Source organism: Dromiciops gliroides, chromosome 4 (genome assembly GCF_019393635.1).
Source record: "Dromiciops gliroides isolate mDroGli1 chromosome 4, mDroGli1.pri, whole genome shotgun sequence".
In the NCBI taxonomy this organism is placed as follows: domain Eukaryota; kingdom Metazoa; phylum Chordata; class Mammalia; order Microbiotheria; family Microbiotheriidae; genus Dromiciops; species Dromiciops gliroides.
Window position 1 is genome coordinate 435,519,754 of NC_057864.1, and position 21,512 is coordinate 435,541,265.

Sequence of the window (21,512 nt, forward strand, 5' to 3'; positions counted from 1 at the left end):
TAGTCATGGGGCATGTTATACATAAAGAAGAGAAGTAGGAAAGGGCTTGGCAAGGACACTGTGGGGAAAAAAAAAGCTTGTTTGAACATAGCTGTTTGCAAGTTGTCATTCCCATTAGATCGTGAACTCCTTGAGATAAGAGACTATATTCCCCACTTTCTTTGTATCCCCAGCACTTAACATAATTCCTGGTACATAGTAGGCAATTAATAAATGCTTATTGACTTGACTTGAATCAGTATATAATTTGGTTTTGCTGGCATTTAGAATGTGTCAAGGTAATAGTATGCAATAAAGCTATAAAGGTGGGCTGGTGTCATATTGTAGAGACAAGGCCGTGAATGCCAGACCAAAGAGTTTAGGAGGCCAGTACCCTAACCCCTACACACCATCTTTCTCCTGAAAGCATCAGTTTACCAGAATGATAAAGCTTCCTGAAAAGAGCCTAATATAACTGGAGATACAGTGTCAATTTTCACAAAACCTTTACAGGATACAGCTGAGGACCCAGTTATTTCTGAGTTTTCCATATGATTCAGTCAGAGAGTTATCCCTCAAATTGTTCATGCTCTTTTCCTCTTCTATTTTCCTTGTATAATGTTCATTTGTATACATGTTGTATCCTTCTAGTAAAATGTAAGCTCTTCGAAAGTAGAGGCGGCTTCATTTTCATCTTTGTATTGCCAGTACCTAGCACTATGCTGTGTACAGAGTAGATGCTTACAAAGCATTTGTTGGGGCAGCTAGGTGGCACAGTGGGCAAAGCACCGGCCCTGGATTCAAGAGGATCTGAGTTCAAATCCAACCTCAGACACATGACACATAGCTGTGTGACCTTGGGCAAGTCACTTAACCCTTTTTGCCCACACAAAAATAAAATAAAATAAAATAAAATAAAGGAATTGTTCCCCCCCCCAAAAAAAAGCATTTGTTAAATTGGATTGACTTCTTTAACAAGTTATTTTTAAAATATGGTTCCAGAACCTGTATCCACTCCTGTGAATATGTGGGAATGTGGACTGGGGTGAGAAAAACAGAGATAAAGAAGCTAATGACTATACTGAGGGAGAAGATGTCTTTCAACAACCAGTCACTGTTTGGCCCCTCGTGGCTAAATGTCTAGACCATGAAGGATAGCTTATCTTCTTGGAAATGTATGACAAAGACTTCACTATATTTTCCAAGGGTAGCATGAACATGATGGTTGCCACCCACATTTCACTATCAATGAATAACCACCAATTATATGGTTGGACTATGTGATTTCTGAGGTCCCTTTAGTTTTGGACCTATGAACTACATGTTCATACCCAAAGCTGTGCAGAGAACTATGGGAGAAACAAAACAATCCAATTCAACAAGAATTTATTAACCTCTTGCTATGTTCCAGGCTCTAGATACACAAAGACAAAAAATGATTTTGCTCTCTCTCCTTAGGGCACTTACATTTTACTTGGATAAAACAATATGAACACAGATAAGACAAATCAGAAATATATGCTTATATATGTGCATATATGTATATATAAATTTATGGATGTGTAAGGTGTTTCTCTGTTAAAATTTTTCCTAATTGTTCATGCCAAATTACCCAAATTGATTTTTAAGAATTGTATTAGTTAATAAAAAACAAACAAAACCATGCATTAAGCATCTAGTATGTGCCAGGCATTGTGCTAAGTATTAGAAGTACAAAAAGAGGCAAAAGACAATCCCTGCCTTCAAGGAACTTAATTTTTTGTGTGTGTGAGGCAATTGGGGTTAAGTGACTTGCCCAGGGTCACACAGCTAGTAAGTGTCAAGTGTCTGAGGTCGGATTTGAACTCAGGTCCTCCTGAATCCAGGGCTGGTGCTCTATCACTGCACCACCTAGCTGCCCCAAGGAGCTTAAAATTTAATGGGAGAGGGGGCGGCTAGGTGGCGCAGTGGATAAAGCACCGGCCCTGGATTCAGGAGTACCTGAGTTCAAATCCGGCCTCAGACACTTGACACTTAACTAGCTGTGTGACCCTGGGCAAGTCATTTAACCCCCATTGCCCCGCAAAAAAAAAAAAAATTTAATGGGAGAAAAGCAAACATGTACAAACAAGATATATACAGGATAAATAGAAAATAAGAGAGGGAATGACACTAGAATTAAGAGAGATTAGAAAAGGGTTCCTGTAGAAGATAGATTTTTAGTTGAGAATTAAAGGAAGCCAGGGAAAACAATAGATATAGATTTAGAATTATTACCTGTTTATTATCTTCTGATGGGGAAGAATCCTCATTTATTCTTTTAGAAAATTCTTCTACCTATGACAAAAACCATTTTGTTGTAAGCATGAAGGTTTCTGCATAAATATCTCTATTGTTCTATTAGGAATCAAGAATATGAAGAGTTTTTTAAAATTACTTTAGTTTTCAAGTTCTTGGTCTGTTCTGTTAGCTCCTGACACGTGTTGTCTCCTTTTGTTGTTTTTTTAAATAATTGTGAGGGGCCTGAAGGCAGCTGTTCTTCAGTAGTTGATGAAAACTTTAAGACATTAGTCTCAAATGCTAATCCTATATAATAAAATCAATCATTAGTCTTTATGCACTATTATTGCCCACAATGTCAGGATGAGATATAAAAAAGAAATCGATAGTCACAGTCACAGCCATTGACAATACTGTAAAAAAATATCTAAAAGAAGTTTTTAAATGTCTACCTGAAAGAGATCTTTCTGAAACATCCAGGAGAGGCTCAACATTGACCTGTACAATTAGAGGAAAAGAACATTTTTGTGTGTGCATACCATTCAAGGAGAAAACTACCAGACATACAAAAGGTGTTTTAACATTAGAGAAATCGAATTGAAAATTCAGCTAGCTATTGGAAATAATAGATCATGGAATATCTCTATCTATCTATCTATCTATCTATCTATCTATCTATCTATCTATCTATCTATCTATCTATCTATCTATCTATCTATCCATCTATCCATCCATCCATCCATCCATCCATCCATCCATCCATCCATCCATCCATCCATCCATCCATCCATCCATCCATCCATCCATCCATCCATCCATCCATCTATCTATCTATCTATCTATCTATCTATCTATCTATCTATCTATCTATCTATCTATCTATCTATCATCTATCTATCATCTATCTATCTATCTATCTGTCAATGGAGCTAGAGTTGGAAGGAACCTTGGAATTCTACAACACCTTCTTTTTACAGATGAGGAAGTTGAGGTCCTGAGTAAAATTATTTGCCCTCTGTCATAATGATTTTAAGTGACAAAGCCAGGATTTAAATTCAGGACCTCTGACTCCATGTTCAGCCTGGATTGGATTTATTTTATGATCTTTAAAAAGCCAACATATTTTTTAAAACTAATTAATACCAAAAATGGAAATTCTAAAAATTTCTGAAAATCAAAGAAGAGATTAATAACACTTTAAAAACACTTACCATTGAATAAACAAAACTAACAGCTATTTTTAAAAAGAAAATAATTAGGATAATTCAGCTACAATATTTTGTCCTCTTAACTAAACAATATTTAACATCTGATGTTAAGACTGAAATAAGCTAATATTCAATTCCATTGAGTCCAAGAATCTCAGAGTACCTTTATTGAATCTCTCAGTTTAAGAATTCCTGCTCCTTTCTTTTCAACCTTCAAAGAATGTATTCACTTTTCTTTTTTCCTTTCTTTTAGCAATATTTTAAAATGCATATTTTTCCTAAATTGTCTTACTAAAATATCTTTTGAATATTTCTTCTCAACTGATTCTCTAAGTCAGTGGTTTACAAAGCAAGAGCTGAGCATAACTCCAAGGGCCCTGGCACAACTCCCAGAGGGTATGGAATCAACCAGTCACAGTTTGAGAAGAAGGGTCACATTTCACCCTCCCAAAAGTTAGTCAATCATGTTTTTTGTCTCTAGAACAACCACATTTACCCTAATTCCCAAGACTCTCCCACTTGTTCCCTCCCTCTACTATTTGAGCTCCCAACCTCCCCATTCTTCCCCACCCCACCCCTGTGGGGCAATGAGGGTTAAGTGACTTGCCCAGGGTCACACAGCTAGTAAGTGTCAAGTGTCTGAGGCCAGATTTTAACTCAGGTCCTCCTGAATCCAGGGCCAGTGCTCCATTGTGCCATCTAGCTGCCCCCTAATCTCCCTACTTCTGAACTGAATGTCCCCTCAGGGCACTTGTAACCTAACCTCAAAATGGACATCCACAGCACTAAGTGGGAAAATCAGGTACCATTGGAAACCCCCTCCTCCAGTATGCCCATCTCTCATATCACCTTGTGGCTACAACAGGTGCCCCTTCAGAGATCAGGTTTTGTGCTCATGGAAGGGTAAGAACCCAGCCACCTCCTTCTCTGTTTTGGGTGGAATAGAATGAAGAGTACAGGATAAGCAGGCATGGATGAGTTGTGATCTGCTTCATTACATTATTTTCCCCAAAAAAGCCCACCCCAATTTTGAACTTCTCTATTACTGCAAGAGGGTCAGAACCTTGATATCATCTTTGACTCTTCGCCCTCCTCTATCCCACAGATCTAGTCAGTTGCCACATCTTGTCCTCTCTCCATTCACAATCTTTTGAATTTATTATCATGTTAATTCAGATTCTCATCACCCCTCCACTGGATTTAGTCTGCTAAATGGTCTCATTGCCTCATGTTATCTCCCCTCTCCAATCCATCCTCCACATAGCTGCTAAAGTGATTTTTCTGAAAATCCCCCCTATGTCTCTCCTCTATTCCAATAACCTCAGTGGCTCCCTATTGATTTCAGGATCAAATATTTCATCTTTATCTCATACTCTTAAATGAATGTTTATTTTGTATAAATTTTATAACTGACAATTATTAGTACAGTAATACATTATAAAATTTAGAAATAAATAAGTATACACATATTAGGGGTTATGTATATGTTCAAAATATCTTTACTGATAAGACATGATCAAAAAAGTTTGGAGAATGATTCTGTAGATGATCTAAGGTGATGTCTTACAGTGTTATAGGAGTACAAGTTTACAATACACAATAAAATTATATAATCCATACTTGTATAACATATATCTATATGACATGAAATTATATATAATATATAAACAAAACATTAAATATGTACAAATATATATTTATGTGTAAATATAAACATAAGTTTTATATGTATATATTTACAGTTATAGTATGTGTATAGGGAGCCAGCCTCAGAGTCAGGAAGACCTGAGTTCAGATCTGTCTCTAGCATATAATGGATCAGTGATCCTGTGCATCATTGCACTTTGTTGGCCTAGGTAACTTTCATTCTTTCTTTTTTTTTTTTTTTGGTGAGGCAATTGGGGTTAAGTGACTTGCCCAAGGTCACACAGCTAGTTAAGTGTCAAGTGTCTGAGGTCGAATTTGAACTCAGGTCCTCCTGAATCCAGGTCTGGTGCTTTATCCACTGTGCCACCTAGCTGCCCCGGTAACTTTCTAAGATTATAAATTACCTAGAAGATGCCAATCTGCACTGATAGAAGTAGTTCCTTACTAAGAGCTCCATTAGTGGATGAAATCACAGGACTCATTAAAAAACATTTTGTGCATTATAGGCATTTAAGTATGCGTTTTATCCCCATAGAAGACTAAACTCCATGAAGACAGAGGTTGTGCTTTATATAAACACGGTTATCTCCAACAGCACCTCAACTCAATAATCTGTACTAGAGAATAGATGCCAAATGAATATTTGTCAAAAGAGCACTCTACTGGGGGGCAGCTAAATGACACAGTGGATAAAGCATCGGACCTTGGTTCAGGAGGATCTGAGTTCAAATCTGGCCTCAGACACTTGACACTTACTAGCTGTGTGACCCTGGGCAAGTCACTTAACCCTCATTGCCCCGCTCCCCCCCCCCCCAAAAAAGAGCACCCTACCTCTCAGGCCTCAGTTTCCTCATTTGTAAAGGAAGGGCTTGTACTAGAGAAGCAAATGTCAAAGCTATTTTCATAATAATACTAAGATGCTATATGCCTCTCAAAATACCCTTCCCTTTTTCAACTACATATCTGGCAGAGATTGGATTTTATTCATAAGCTTCAACCAAAACAACGCATCACAAGAGATGGAATGCAGAAGCAGATATGAGAATTCAATTGTTTTTATTAAGGCAAACATTAAAGATATCTGAAAAAATATATAAAAACAATGGCATTCTTCTCACTAGATTTTGTTCTGTTTTGGAAAATAAAGTTATTTTCATAAAACTATTATTTATGGGGCAGCTAGGTGGTGCAGTGGATAAAGCACCAGCCCTGGATTCAGGAGTACCTGAGTTCAAATCTGGCCTCAGACACTTAACACTTACTAGCTGTGTGACCCTGGGCAAGTCACCTAACCCCAATTGCCTTACCGAAAAAAAACAACAACAACAACAAAACACAAAAGCTTTAAAAAAAATTAAAAAAATAAAACTATTATTTATGCTAACATGTAATAGATTTATCATTGTCATTTACATGAACTAGTAAATGAATGTTTAAAAATTTATCAGTTTTAATTTCTAATATGGTATCAATAGATATAAAGGCATTTAGATGGAACAGTGGATAGAGTGCTGGGTCTGGAGTCAGGAAGACTTGTCTTTGTAAGTTCAAATATTGCCTCAGACATTTACTAGCTGTGTGACCCTGGAGAAGTCACTTTACCCTGTTTGCCTCAGTTCCTCATCTGTAAAATGAGCTAGAGAAGGAAAAGGCAATCCAGTCCAGTATCTTGCCAAGAATACCCCAATGGGGTCTTGAAGAGTTGGATGTGACTGAAACAACTGAATAACAACAACAAAATCAATAAATATAGCCTGCGTAAATAAAAGTTCTTTGTGATCCTCAATATTTTGGGGGGGCACAGCAATGAGGGTTAAGTGACTTGCCCAGGGTCACAAGCTAGTGTCAAGTGTCTGAGGTTGGATTTGAACTCAGGTCCTACCGAATCCAGGGCTGGTGCTTTAATCTACTGTGCCACCTTAGCTGCCCCATCCTCAATAATTTTTAAGAGTGTAAAAAGATCCTGTGATCAAAAAGTCTGAGAACTGTTCTATTAGATGAACTCTTTTTTTTTATCTTGCTTTGTTTTGTTTTGTAAGGCAATTGGGGTTAAGTGACTTGCCTAGGGTCACACAGCTAGTAAGTGTAAAGTGTCTGAGGCCGAATTTGAACTCAGTTCCTCCTGAATCCAGGGTCAGTGTTCTATCCACTGCGCCACCTAGCTGCCCCTAGATGAACTCTTAAGATTCCTTCTGAGTCGAAATCCACAATCCTATCATGGTGTGAATCTTATTGTTTGTAACAGACTTATTATTGGTACTTTTGTTTCTGGCAGAAAAATTAATGAATTAATTATGTTATTAACTTGTGACTCAACCAAAGAAGTCAAATCTGCATTGATCAGGGTCCTGATGTCCTGCAAATGTTTTCCTGAATATATGTTATGGTCCTTGACTCCAGCATTTCAGCACTCATCTCTCAGAAGCACTTAATGAAAGCATCCGAATGGGTAACAGGTCATCTGCTGGATGAGATTAGCTGATTTTCTTCTCAAACTAAACCATGAGCTCAGCTGAAGCAGAGAATTTTGGAACATAGATCAAGACACAAAGCAACTATTTCCTCCCCTTCCCATCTCCGAATAATGTGCTGTTTCACTTTTTAGAGGCAGGGGAATTGGTCATAAGGATCTATTGAGCCAAGTGGGCATTCCACATGGGAGTTTGAAAGAGAAATCATATAGGTCTACCTAGCAAAAGGCTAAACAAAACACTAAATCTGTCTTGCATAATTACATACACAATATATTTACCTTAGTATTGAGCCATAGATGGTCAATGAGATTCTGGGCCTCAACATGTTGGGTCATCGACTTTTATTCATGTGGAATTAGAAGAAATGGGGAACAGGAAGAAAATAAATGACATTTAAAATATTGTAGTTAAAAGCTTACTCTGCAAACACAAGAGGGTACTTTATTTATTTATTTTTTGAGGCAATTGGGGTTAAGTGACTTGCCCAAAGTCACACAGCTAGTAAGTGTTAAGTGTCTGACGCCAGATTTGAACTCAGGTCCCCCTGCCTCCAGGGCCAGTGCTCTATCCACTGCACCACCTAGCTGCCCCTAAGAAGGTACTTTATAATATGTATGCAAAGAAATATAGATTTGGAGAAAATTATTTTTGGAGCAAATTATTAAGAACGTAATATAAATAGCACCCATTAATATCAATAGGAACTATGTTCTAAGAAAGGTTGGGCTAGACACATTATTCTTTAATGTGGCTAAAGTGATTATAGGATCTCAAGCCAGAAGAGATATTAGAGATCATCTAGCCCAACCCCCACATTTTACAGATGAGGAAACTGAGGCCCAAAGAGAGGAAGTGACTTGCCCAAGGTCACATAGATAATAAGTAGAAACCAGATTTTGAACCCAAGACTTCTGACTGTACATTGAGTATTCTTGCTACTATACCACAGCTAATTCTGGCATCACAGTGACAATCCTCACCAATGAGAGCTTTTCAAAGTAGAAAAGAAGCATTGAGGTAGAACAGACTTTCAGAGAATATCTAATAGTTACAAACATACCAAGCAACTCTTTAATCCAACCCTTTCAGTCTGCAGAGGCTCAGAGAAGTGAAGTCTCTAGCTCCAGGCTGTACACAGTCAAAGTCAGTGGTAAAGCCTGGACTTTGCCTGTGAGTCTCCTGACTCTCCCTCTAGGGGCCCTTCCTCCCACCACACTCATCCAGGTGCAAAGCATCAGCCACAGTACCTCCCAGAGTCATGTTTCATTTACCTGTAAGTGTTGCATAAATTCAGGAGGTTCTTCTTTATTCTCTCGCGGCTTTCTTTTAAGACAATTCATAACCGTGCTTTCTAAACTATCTCGCACAATAGCTGATTTCTCACTCAAGTTGGGAGAGGAGTTAGTTTGTTGAACTACAGTAGCCAATCTATGATGGATATTAGGTTTAGATATTCTGATCTTGGGAACAACTTGAGAGAAATCAGGAAGGAGATCACGAACTTGATCTTTGCCATATTTAAGGCCAGGATCTGAGTTTATTCTTTCAAACATACATTTCTGGGGTATCTGCCATCTGCGCATTGTTTGTAGATAATTTGGGCTTCCATTTTCAATGACAAAATTTGGAATTCCTTCAAAGTAGTCTCCAGGAACCACTGACTCTTCAAAATCCAAATTTAAAATATTTTCTTTCCTCGTGAGTTGTCTGTGACTGGACTGATTGCCGATAACATTTCTTCTATGCAGAAGCTGGTCAGAGAGTTCTGGGTTTGGGTTTCTTGGCAAAGAACAGTCACTACAATGCAGGATAAGGCTTTTAACAATGGTTTCATCAAAACTTCCAAATGATAACTCAGGGAAAGTTTCACAAGAAACTGGCTGAATGACATTTGAAAATTCCTTTTTGGACAGATGTTGGAGTAAAGCATCAGAAAAATTTGAGTTTGAAGGCTCCTCGTTATTAGTTGGTATGTGAAAAAATCCAGGGTATAGTTCTTCTTTACTGAGCTTTTTAATTGCAGAAGCTTCAGGAAAAGTGCCATTTACACATCTGAGAGTTTCATCCTGAGGCATTTCTGTGTATGAAAAGATCGGTTGTTGGAAAGCCTCAGACTTGTCCTTTATTAAGGGAAAAATCTCATCACAGTGAGTATGAAGCAGCTCAGTCTCGTCTATTAGGTCCCCATCATAAGGCAAGTCTTCTTGCTCCTTATCAGTTGTATCTCCAGATAAATCCAAGTCATCCATAAGTGTTCGATTTGCTCTCTTTTGCACGGTACTGCCTGCTGTCCTGACTAATGGCAATTAGATTTCCTCCACTTTTCATTGATCCGTTTTGTAGAATGCTTTAATTTATTGTGTGTATATATATACATATATATATACATATATATTATTCTGTGAGACATGAAAAAAACTCCACAGTCAAGTGCATAAGAATCACTCAAAGCAGTAATATCTAACTGTCCCAGACATATACTGGCACCTCTTTGCAAACAAGATCAAAATGAAAATAGGCAATAATGGATCTGCTTAAAGAGAAGTCCATTTGCTAATGGGGAGGCAATGAGATTAACAAAAGGCTAATCTATTATCAGCACTGTATTAACCTCTTAATCAAAGATGTAAAATGAATATGGGATGAGCAAGGCAAGAATGTGCTCTCCCCACCCCACTTCCCCAAGATTTCTTTTCTTTCCTTGAATCTTGACTGGTACTTACCTCTAATTAAAAAAGAGAAAAATTATAAATATTTGCCATCCTATTTTAGGAGAACATTCTTCGAGAATATGGCTTCCCCCAAAGCATTTCAAGAACTCTTTTCTTCAAATATAAACAGAACATGATTTTTCCAAAAATTATGAAAAAATTGTACACATCGTTAACAGATGTCAAGAAGTCTAAATTGTGTTGATTCTCTAATTTATTTTTCCTTCCACACATAGTCATATAACCCTTTTTTATTCCAGTGGAAAATCACCACTTGTTGTTCATGTCCCTATCTTTGACTGTCCTTGACCCTAGAGTCTCCACCTGAAACACACTGAATGACTGAGGAGAGCCTAGAAAAGGACAGAAATATGACCAAAACATTGTCCCTACCATGCTCAGTGTGCTGAAATAGTTATCTAAGCCCATCTCCCTAAGGCACAGATAAGACAATGTAAGTCCCCTGCTCAAAAATCTGTAATTGCCTTTAGGATAAGATACAGACTTCTAGGCCTGATTCAAGGACTTCCACAATTTGTCTCCAACCTAGTTTTTCTGATTTATTTTACATTACTCCCCAACTCATGATCTGGTGGCTGCTCATATTTGATACCATCCCCTTTGTCCACCTTGTACTCTCTCTTTATGCATGTCTTCCAAAATCTTTCTTTTTACCCAAGCTATCAGCTCAGGGGCCAAGCCTTCTTTAATTCCCTTGCTATATAGTGGCTAGTGCTTTATCCTTCTTCAAATAAATAAATAAATAAATAAATGCACACACATGTACACACATATATATTATAAAATGTTATATTCATAGACTCCACTATAACATAAGCCATGAGAGCAAGGATTGTTTCATTTTTGTCTTTTACCTACATAGGACTTAGCACAGTGTCTTGAACTTAGTGGGTACTTGATGTTTGCAAAATAAATGTGTTGAAAGTCTAGCCCATAGGTGCCCCCCATCCACTCTCCTTGGTCTACCTCTATCTTCACCCTCCCACATAGGGTTGAAAATATTGGAAAAACTTTCTTTTGGTATCTCCCTTCCCGTTCAAGAAGTCTCACAGTACTCCTCAGAAATAGTATGATAATAGTCTTAGTTTATCTGCTGGAAGAGCTAAGTGGTTCTGAAAATCAATTCTATTACAAACCAACAAGGGGGAAGGGGGATGAAGCGGGGACTGGAGGCACTAAGTCAATCTTCCTGGGCTCACTTTCTTCATATCTAAAATTATAGGGTTGGGCTTGATGAGCTCTTAGATTCTCTTATGTCTAGAATTCTGAGAAAATTTGAATACTTGACTGATCTGTTAAAGGTCAGACAACCTTTTTAAAAAGGCTAAATGCCCAGCAGAAATGATATTAAATTTCCTAATGAAGAAAAACCAAACTAAATGTAGTGAATTATAATTTAGCACAAGTGCTATAGGCAGATGTGCCTTGGTATATAAGAAAACTCAACATACAAAAAGACAGATTTTAAAATCAGATAAATTAGGGAGTGACTAGTTTCTTTATTAAAAAAAAAAGATGTTTTTTTTTAAAGTCCTAAATTATCCACAGATTTTCTTTAAATATGTAGTTAGGTAGGTACATTTTCAAACTATTCTTTCAAATTTATTCCACATAAAACGTTGATTTATAACTTCTGGGGAACATGTAGACTTTAAAACAAGATCTACTGAGGGCAGCTAGGTGGTGCAGTGGATAAAGCACCAGCCCTGGATTCAGGAAGACCTAAGTTCAAATCCAACCTCAAACAGTTGAAACCTATTCTCTGTGTGACCCTGGGCAAGTCACTTAACTCTCATTGCCCTGCCAAAAACAAAAAACAAACAAAAAAATCCAAGACATACCTAGATAAGCAGTCAGAAACCACTATAACTGACAACTAAATGAAAAAAAAAAGTAAATGAAGATTTTCCTAGGTTTTGCAGGAGACACAAAGAAAGATGGTCAATTTCAACTCAATGCTGGGACAGGGCTAGCAGGCCTCCCACCCAGAACTGCTTTATTTTGTCCCTTACCTTTAAAGTTCCAGTCAAAATATTCAAAGGACAACAGTGAAGGTACAAATGTCTCTATTTGGGTAGAGGAGGGAACAGCTATCAGTGAATTGATGAAAAAAAACCTACATTTAAATCCCATTTTCAAATATCATTACTTGATTGTAAAACTGAGTGCCTATAAAATACTTTAATATAAAACTATTTTATTCCAAAATAAAAAGCCAGATAACATCAAGTAGGCCAATGATGGAAGGAGGGAGAAAAGGTAGATCTAGTTTCCTTTTGTCACTTTTCTTACAAGTCAGGCTACAGCCCAAAGCTTCCTTATCATGTCTCATGCCCTTATACGTCCATTCTCTTTACTGCAAAACTTCTAACTGGGTAGGGTAGAGTACCTACTTATTTTATGGAAGGTCTCAAGAATCCTAAGTATTCAGATTTGACATCTTCAGATTTCAGAAAATACTCGTATTTAAACTAATAAAAACCCATCCTTTATTCCTATGCCCTTTTGAGGGGGAAGAAAATAAAAAAAGGATGTCTAGATAAACAAGGAGACAGAGGTTTCCTTTCATCATATACATGACACTTCTTGAGCCAATGCTTTTTTGCCTTTTTTTCCATATTTTCTTCCTGAACCATCCACATTTCTAAGCACTTTAATGAACTCCTTACAGATATCTAGAAGGAAATGAAGCATCTCTTCAGAGTTGACAGCTAGCTCAACCTTGGAATTCAAAGTATCAATAAAAGAGATTCCACCCAGAAACTAAAGACAGTCTTGTCTAGAAACCCAATACATTACACTGAAATCAGATGGATCCTTTTGTTACGATGACTGCTCTGGCAGAGGCATTGGCCATTATGTGCTCAGCAATAGCTCACAAATCTCTCCAGGCATAAACGACTGGTCACTGGGATAATAGAGGCCAAGGCATCATAGTTACACAATCTTAGAAAAACACTTCTGTCTGGACATTCACCAAAGAGGGGAAACAAGGTGATTGCCCTGTTGACAACCATCCCTTAAATGCTTTACTTTGGTATATCATTGAAATTTGGCATAACCTTGGAGTAGGGAAATAAATCCTGATGAAGTGTTATTCCAGTGTATAGAGATGACTAAGATGACTAGAAATCTGATAGGATCAATTAGGATTATCTGTGGAAGAGAAAATCAAATTTGTCTCAGAATTAGATGTTGAAGAGGGTTATTGGATAATTTGTTTGTGCTCGGTAGGTTTTATTTTTTGTTTTTACTCAATAACGCCAATCTGTTGATGATATAAAGTTCTCCATTAGGGGAAAGAAATGTGGTCATGTCCTTAAGCAGTCCTATAGTCTTAACCCCCCCCCCCATAAGTTCTGAATTAGAACTCCACCAGCCTTCCATTCAGTGTAGAAGGGGCCCTATGACCAAGAAGGAGGGGGAGAAATCAGGCCTGTATTGTTGCCCCCCATCCCTGGGGGGGGGGCGGTGCTCAGGGTGTCCAGGTTGTACTACAAGCACTCTCTTTTCCTGAGTCTTATTTCCAACACCCATCCCTCCTACCTTTGTAACTACACTCAAAGGGAAGCGGAGATAATGATGCAACAATGCAGATATTGTCACCTTTGCTGGTAGATCTGTGACATCTAAAAAGGGTAGGATCTAAGGTTGGGAACTTTTAATACAAAAACCCACTTTGGTTTCTGCTAGCTTAAAGTCATATGTTACACATTCTCTCACTTTTAGGCCTCACTAGAGCTGAAATAAATGGGCAAAAACCTTTTGTCAGCAATTTAGAAGCTCATTTTACATGGTTTATAGAGGTTACAGGCTGATCTGTTTGCTGGACCTTTAGAAACAGATGAATCTTCTCTAATTGTAAGCTATCTTTTTTTCCCGCATGATTGGCAATTTATAAAGAGGTTGTTGTTGTTGTTGTTCATCCTTCATTTTTGAAGAGGACCAATGACATCTTGGGTGATGTCTTGACTTGCATATGAGTTGGATTTAAGTGAGACAGAGTTGCACAAAGTCATCAGCTTCACTCTCTTCCAGTTATCAAAGTCCAGTAGCCAAAGTCAAAATGACTGACACTAGGTGGCACAGTAGAGTCAGCAAGATTCATCTTCATGAGTTCAAATCTGGCCTCAGAGTAGCCGTATGACCCTGGGCAAGTCACTTAACCCTATGAAGAGGTGAATAGCAGAACAAAGAAACAGGGTTTAAAAGTGACTCCTTATTTTTTCCACGTATCATCAAGTGCAAGAAAACTATTCAGAAGACTCCAAATATGCAATTAACTTCTGATTTAATCTGGATTCCTGCTGCATTTTCAAAAGCACTAAAAAACCCAACACTGGAATGGACGATGTTTTTATTTTTACATTTCCTTTATCCATCCTTCTCTCAGGACTTCTACTTACCCAGGAAGGAGAACAATTGACTGTTCAGTATAATAACACATCCTAGGCCACACCCAGGAGTCAGGTATCCTGGGATGTGGTATCTAGTGTATTGCATTCAATTTTCTAGATTAAAATATTTTCAAATGTAAGATGATCTATGCTGTTTCTGTAATGACTACATTTGATTACTCTCATGTAATCAGACCTGATAACCTTATCTCTGAATTGTAAGTTTCTTACAAATGCAGTGTCTTTTTAGCTGTAACTATATACCTTTGAATTTAGTATCAGTTTCATTCTGCCATTGTTTAAATGTCATAAAGAAGGCACAAGAAGCCTGTTGGGTACTTCAGAGAGAACCAGATGGATGTGTTATTTATAGCTAGTGTAAGAAATAAAGGTATTTCTTCCATGCAAATACATGGATTTGGTGTCCAGCTGTTACAAATTTATTTTCATTGGTTCTATTTTTAAAGCCAAGAAAAAATTTCTGCTGAACCAATTAGAGTCGTTAGTTAGAAGGGTTTCTCCATGAAACTTTAAGGCAGGCAAATTTTAACTGAAGCCCTAGCAATAGTTTCCCTTACACTGTAAGAATCTGAAATTGTCTCTTCTACCAAATTTAGCCAGGAGGCATAGGTATAATTAGTGTGTAAGCATTCCATAAAGCATAGACCAGTGCTATTTTATGGAATGCTTAGTGAATTTTTGGCACCTAGTAAATGGTTTATTGTGATACTTATGACTGCTAAAAATGATTAACTTGAATTATGATATAAATAATATACTGCTGAGAGGCAACATAGACACTTTTGGAGATAGAGCCGAATTCAAAGCCAAGAAGACCTGGAGTTTGATCAAGTCTAGTTTCTGACACATACTGGTTGTGTGACTATGAATAATTAAATTAAGCTCCTGGTGTTCCAGGCAGTGCTCTAAAAATACATAATTTGCAGAACAGTTGCTGATACATTCATTGATGGAGGGAGTTTCTTTCCTAAGAGTTCCCTACACCAGAGAAATCAAAGGTCCAAGTCAAAAATATATACTACTATTCCTAAACTATTTTGCTTGTACTATTTTTAGCTAATAATAATAATAATAGCTAATAATTATTTATTGTCACCTTTCCTATGTGCCAAGTACAATCTACCTTTATTATCTCATATGATCCTCACAAAAACCTAGAGAGAGACATGCTATTATTATCTCCATTTTACAGTTGAGCAAATAGGTTAAGAGATTTGCCCAGGGTCACATAGCTAGTAAGTATCTAAAGTAGGATTTAAACTGGAGGCAAGTCTTTCTGACTTCAGATGTGGCATTCTATCCACTGTGCCACCTAGTTGCCCCCTAGCTTAAGATTAGTTTCTGCTTAGAAATATGAAGGTCCAGAAAATTAATTTTTAAAAAGTCCTTTTTGGGGGGCAGCTAGGTGGTGCAGTGGTTAAAGCTCTAGCCCTGGATTCAGGAGGACCTGAGTTCAAATCTGACCTCAGACACTTGACACTTACTAGCTGTGTGACCCTGGGCAAGTCACTTAACCCTCATTGCCCTGCAAAAAATTTTTTTAAAAAGTCCTTTTTTGTCTTGCCCCTTCAAAAATTTTTTTTGATTTGTGAAAGAGATATCACCTGACTTGGATGGGCTTTGGAGGAAGGAGTAACTTAAATTGGGAATAGGGGCAAGACAAAAACAGGAGACTGAGTTTGACTAGAATATAAAAAGGGGAGTAGTATGAAGGCTGAAAAGGTAGGTTGGAGCCAGTTTGTGAAGGTCATTGAATGAATGCCAAGAATTTAGGTTTTGCAGGAAATGGGGAGATATCAATAGATTCTGAGTTGTGACATGACTGGCACCTTAGCTTATGAAGAGTGGGGACATAACTGGAGAGGTGTAAAGTTGTTGCCATTTTCCTTTCTTTCTCTCATAGAAGGTAGAAGTAGAATCTGGCTATTCAGAACTAGGTGAGTGGAATTGTGTGGAGGATGAATTTGAAAAGGGTTAGACTGGAGGTAGGAAGACCAGTTATAGGAATCTAGGAAAAAATGAGATGAGGAAGATTTCAGGTAAAACAGTCTCTATATCTGGAGTCTAATTCCAAATTCTGCAAGGAAAAAAACATAGATTGCAAGGAAAAGGAGCAAGATTAAGGAATGGAAGACACTTAACAAGGAAGATGAGAAGATGGTTCATAAGTCAGTCAGTCAGGACAGCTAAGTGGTGCAGTGGATAGAGCACCCGCCCTGGATTCAGAAGGACCTGAGTTCAAATTCGACCTCAGACTCTTGACACTTATTAGCTGTGTGAACCTGGGCAAGTCACTTAACCCCAACTGCCTCACCAAAACAAAACAAAACAAAACAAAACAAATAAAAAAGTCAGTCAGTCAATAAGCCTTATTAAACATCTACTATGTGTGCCAGGCACTGTGCTAAGTAAAGTACACAAGGTAAGTAAGAAAAGCCAATTAAAACAGATTGTTAAAGTAAATTGGCAAGTAAAACGAATTTATAAAACAAATAAAAAGTTAGGAGAAAAATTAAAGGAAGTAGGACAAACTATAGAGTTATCAAGACAAAGGGAAATCATGAGTAGCTTTCCAGCTATTAAAAGGTGATAAAAGGTCGTAAAGTTCTTAAAGGGATGCTTAGGAGGTGGGATGTAAATACTCATGGTCAGCAACCCCCCCCCCCAAAACCCCCCACACACACACAACAAGACTGAGAATGACTATTGGTATGGAGAGAAGGGAACAATTTGCAATGACCTGTATCATGTCCAATATATGCATTTCTCCCCCAATCAAGTGACTGCTATCTCTATGTTCCAAGTGTAGGTGGTTCTCCCTTCTAGAACAGAAGGTGAAGCACTCTTAGAATGCCTCTCCATCCTGCAGGCTATCAGGGGCAATGAAACATTTAAAACAAAACAAAACAAAAGCCAGAAGTGGAGCTTCACTGAAGAGGAGAAAAAGGATCAAGTGATTGAGAAGAAACTTGACCTTTATTAGGAGGTTATCGAGCAGAAGAAATACAGATGGAAAAAAAATCAGGAAGTAGCTGCCTATCTTCCAAAGAATGAGAAATTCTGTTGTCATAGAAGCCGCAATTGAGAGATCATCTCTCTTGTAGATGGGCACATCTATAAAATGTTGTAGGAAGGGGATAAACTTTTATACAGAACCTACTACGTGCCAGGCACTGTGCTAAGAACTTTTTACAAATATTATCTCATTTGATCCTCACCACAACCCTGTGAGGTAGGAGGAAACTGAGGCAGAGGTTAACAATTTGCCCAGGGTCATACACCCCGTGTCTTCAATCAAATTTGAACCCAGGTCTTTCTGACTCCAGGCCCAGTGCTCCATCCATCACTGTACCAGCTGTGTCTACTTTCTTCCAGTAGGGTTTAGAGGATGAAAAAGAGAAAAGTAGTGGTGGTTGGTGATTTCATACTTAGGGATACCAAGGCAGCTATTTGTCAACCTCAAATGATGAAAGGTCTGTTGTCTTCCTAGGCATGTATCCAAGGCATGACAGAGAACCTCCCAAGACTTGTCAAACTGGATGACTACTACCACCGCTGGTGATTCACGTGGTCACAGATGATACTGCTGGAAGGAACCAAGAAAGTATTTCCAAAGATTCCAACAACTTGGGAAAGAAACTGAAGTCATAGGGGCTTAGGTTTGTGTTTGCTTTATTGTTGCCCTTTAAAGGTAAAGGGGTACAGGGGGCAGCTAGGTGGTGCAGTGGATAAAGCACTGGCCCTGAATTCAGGAGGACCTGAGTTCAAATCCAGTCTCAGACACTTGGTACTTACTAGCTGTGTGACCCTGAGTAACTCATTTAACCCTCATTGCCCCACAAAAAAAGGTAATGGGGTACAGAAATGAAAAATTGAATGGGGAATAGTTAAAAGGTATTGTCCGAAAACAGAATTTGTATTTCTGGACCACAGTACAAAGGGATTACAACATCCTGGAGTGGGATGGAATACAGCTAACAAAGGCTGGTAAAAACAACAACAAAACCAAAAACACCTGCCCTGGTATCTTGAAAATCTAATTTTAAAAGACTTAAAAAGCAAAAGGGTGAGAGAGGCAGTATGGCACAGTAGAAAGAACACTGGCTTATGGAACCAGGATTCAAATCCTACCTTTTTATTTATTTTTTTTTTTTGTGGGGGGCAATGAGGGTTACATGACTTGCCCAGGGTCACATAGCTAGTAAGTGTCAAGTGTCTGAGGCTAGATTTGAACTCAGGTCCTCCTGAATCCAGGGCTGGTGCTTTATCTACTGCGCCACCTAGCTGCCCCCAAATCCTACCTTTAAAAAGCTATAGAGAACTTTAAAGTTTGCAAAGCACTTTGTAAATATTATCTTATTTTATCCTCACAACAACACTGGGATGGGGGCAAGTACTACTACTATCATGCCCATTTATAGATGAGAAAATGGAGACTGACAGAGGTTAAATAACTTGCCTTGGCTCCCACAGCTAGTAAACATCTGAGACTGAATTTGAGCTTAGGTCTACCTGGACTCCAGGGGCAGCTCTCTATCTACCACACCACCTAGATGCCTCTGATATTTACTCATTATGTGACTATGAGTAAGTCTAATTTTGGGGGGCCCCAGTTTCCTCATATGTAAAAATAATCTGTAAAATAAGGGCATGGAACTTAATGGTCTCAGGGGCACCTTCTAGCTTAATATTTACCATGATTTGGGTTTTTGTCCCCCACCTTTCTACCAAAGAGAGAGAATTATGTTTAATGTCCACTGGAGTCAAGACTGAAAACCATCCTAGTGAGGAGGAAAAACAGGAGACGTCAAAAGAGACCAATGCGGACGTATAGGGAATTCATCAATAGAAGCTGAATATGAGTATGGCACAGTCTTATGGAATAATGTCACGAGGTCTAAAGCCCAGAATTAAGCTCTGAGCCTGGTAAGAAAAGGCAAGGACAACAAAAGGCGTGGAGGGAGAGAGAGGGTTAAGCTCTGTATTGAAGAAAGTTCTTCAAATTTTCTTCTTTAAGACCTTTAAAGGAAAGACAGGATTGCTGCTTGGGTTCCATGGGATGCTGATAACTGACAACAGAGGGATGACAGTTACTCAATATTTAATTTGCTTCTGTTTTCTTTGTCAAGGAGAATGACCTTGGTACTGGAAATAACAGAACAAAAATGGATAATAGGGAGTTGATACCCAAGAAAATAAGTAAGGAGAGATCTAGTAAGAGAGCATCCAGTGGTATACCTTCACTGAACTCAGTTGCCTTGGCCAGATAAACTACCACACTTGTGTGCTCAAAGTGCTGGCTGATGTGATTATTGAGCAAACCTATCAGAGATCATTTTAATGCTCATGGATTACAAGGGAAGTACTGGAGAAGGGAAAATGTCCCATTTTTCATAAAAGGGAAGAGAATGGTTAGCAAACTATAAGCCTGTAAGCTCAAACTCAATTCCTGGTGAAATTCTTAAACCAATTATTAAAGAGATGGTTAGTAAATGTTTAGAAAAAGAAGCAGTGGTCACAAAGACCCGGTAGAGCTTCAAGATCATGACACATGAAGTTTATTTTCTTTTTTGACAAGGTTACTAAATTGGTAGATCATGGAATGGTATATATATATATATAAACACATATATGTATATATGCATAAATACACACATGCATACATATATAATAGCGTTTACATAGCCCCTTGAATTTTGTGAAACATTTTACTAATATTATCTCATTTGATCCTTATAACAACACTGAGAGGCAGGTGTTATTATTTTCTCTATTTTACAAATAAAGAAACTGAGGCAGTGGTCAAGTGACTTGCCCAGGGTCACACAGCTAGTAAATATCTGAAGCTGGATTTGGACTCCTGTTCCAATGCTCCATCTACTGTGCCATTGGGAAGGGAGGAAGAGGTAAAGGGAGAGAGGGATGGCAAAAAGAAAAGAAAAGGAAAAAGAAAGAGAAAGGAAGAATACCTAGAATCTCATACTATTTTTTGGAAGAGGTGGAGCTATAGGGGTGGGAGGTGGGGTAATAATACAATTAGATAGCTTTAGCTCTGAATGAACAGACTCAAATAGTAGTGAATCATTTGATATTAAATTGGTAGAAAGACTTCTATGATCTATGCTTAGCCTAGTGTGCTAAGCTTTAACTTATTTTACCAGTGACTTGCATAAAGGTTTAGATAGCATGCTTACCAAATTTACAGATGACACAGAGCTGGGAGGAACAGTAAATATCCTGAATGGTGGAATCCAAAAGACCTCAGCAGGCTAGATGGAGCACTGGATTATATACAATAAGATGAACTTCAGTAAGCATAAATGTAAAGTATTATTATACAGTTTCAAAAAATCAACTTCACAAATACAAAATGAGGTAGACAGAGCTAGTCTGTAATTTGTGCGAAAAAGATCTTGGGTTTTAGTTAACTGCAATCTTAATATGAATTAGCTCCTGAAGGGCAGCTAGGTAGCACAGTAGATAGCGCATCAATCCTAGAGTCAGGAAGACCTAAATTCAAATTTGACCACAAACGCTTATTAGCTGTGTGACCCTGTGCAATTCACTTAATCCCATTTCCCTTCTCTCAAAATAGCTGTATGAAGAGGTAACCAAATTAACTAATGCAGCTTTGGGTTGCATTGAGACATAGTTTCCAGGATTAAGGAGGTGTGATAATCTTTTTATACTCTGCTCTTTTCAAACAACATCTTTGAATTCATGACATTTGAGGATTGGTTGAAGGAACTGGGGAGGTAAGAAGGAACTCTGTTATTTTAGTCAAAGTGCATCTAA

The 21,512-nt window shown here is 38.1% G+C and overlaps 1 protein-coding gene across 1 annotated transcript in view; it reads right to left on the reverse strand.

The window, feature by feature from the left end:
* Positions 1 to 9,816, reverse strand: part of AKNAD1 (AKNA domain containing 1) — a 51,583-nt gene extending 41,767 nt beyond the window's left edge. The window contains exons 1-4 of the mRNA XM_043999944.1: positions 8,839 to 9,816; positions 2,691 to 2,736; positions 2,396 to 2,544; positions 2,236 to 2,295 (exon numbers count right to left, since the gene is read on the reverse strand). Coding sequence (XP_043855879.1) covers positions 2,236 to 2,295; positions 2,396 to 2,544; positions 2,691 to 2,736; positions 8,839 to 9,816 — 1,233 coding nt within the window. The remainder of the gene's footprint in view (positions 1 to 2,235; positions 2,296 to 2,395; positions 2,545 to 2,690; positions 2,737 to 8,838) is intronic.
* Between the last annotated feature and the right edge of the window lie 11,696 nt (positions 9,817 to 21,512).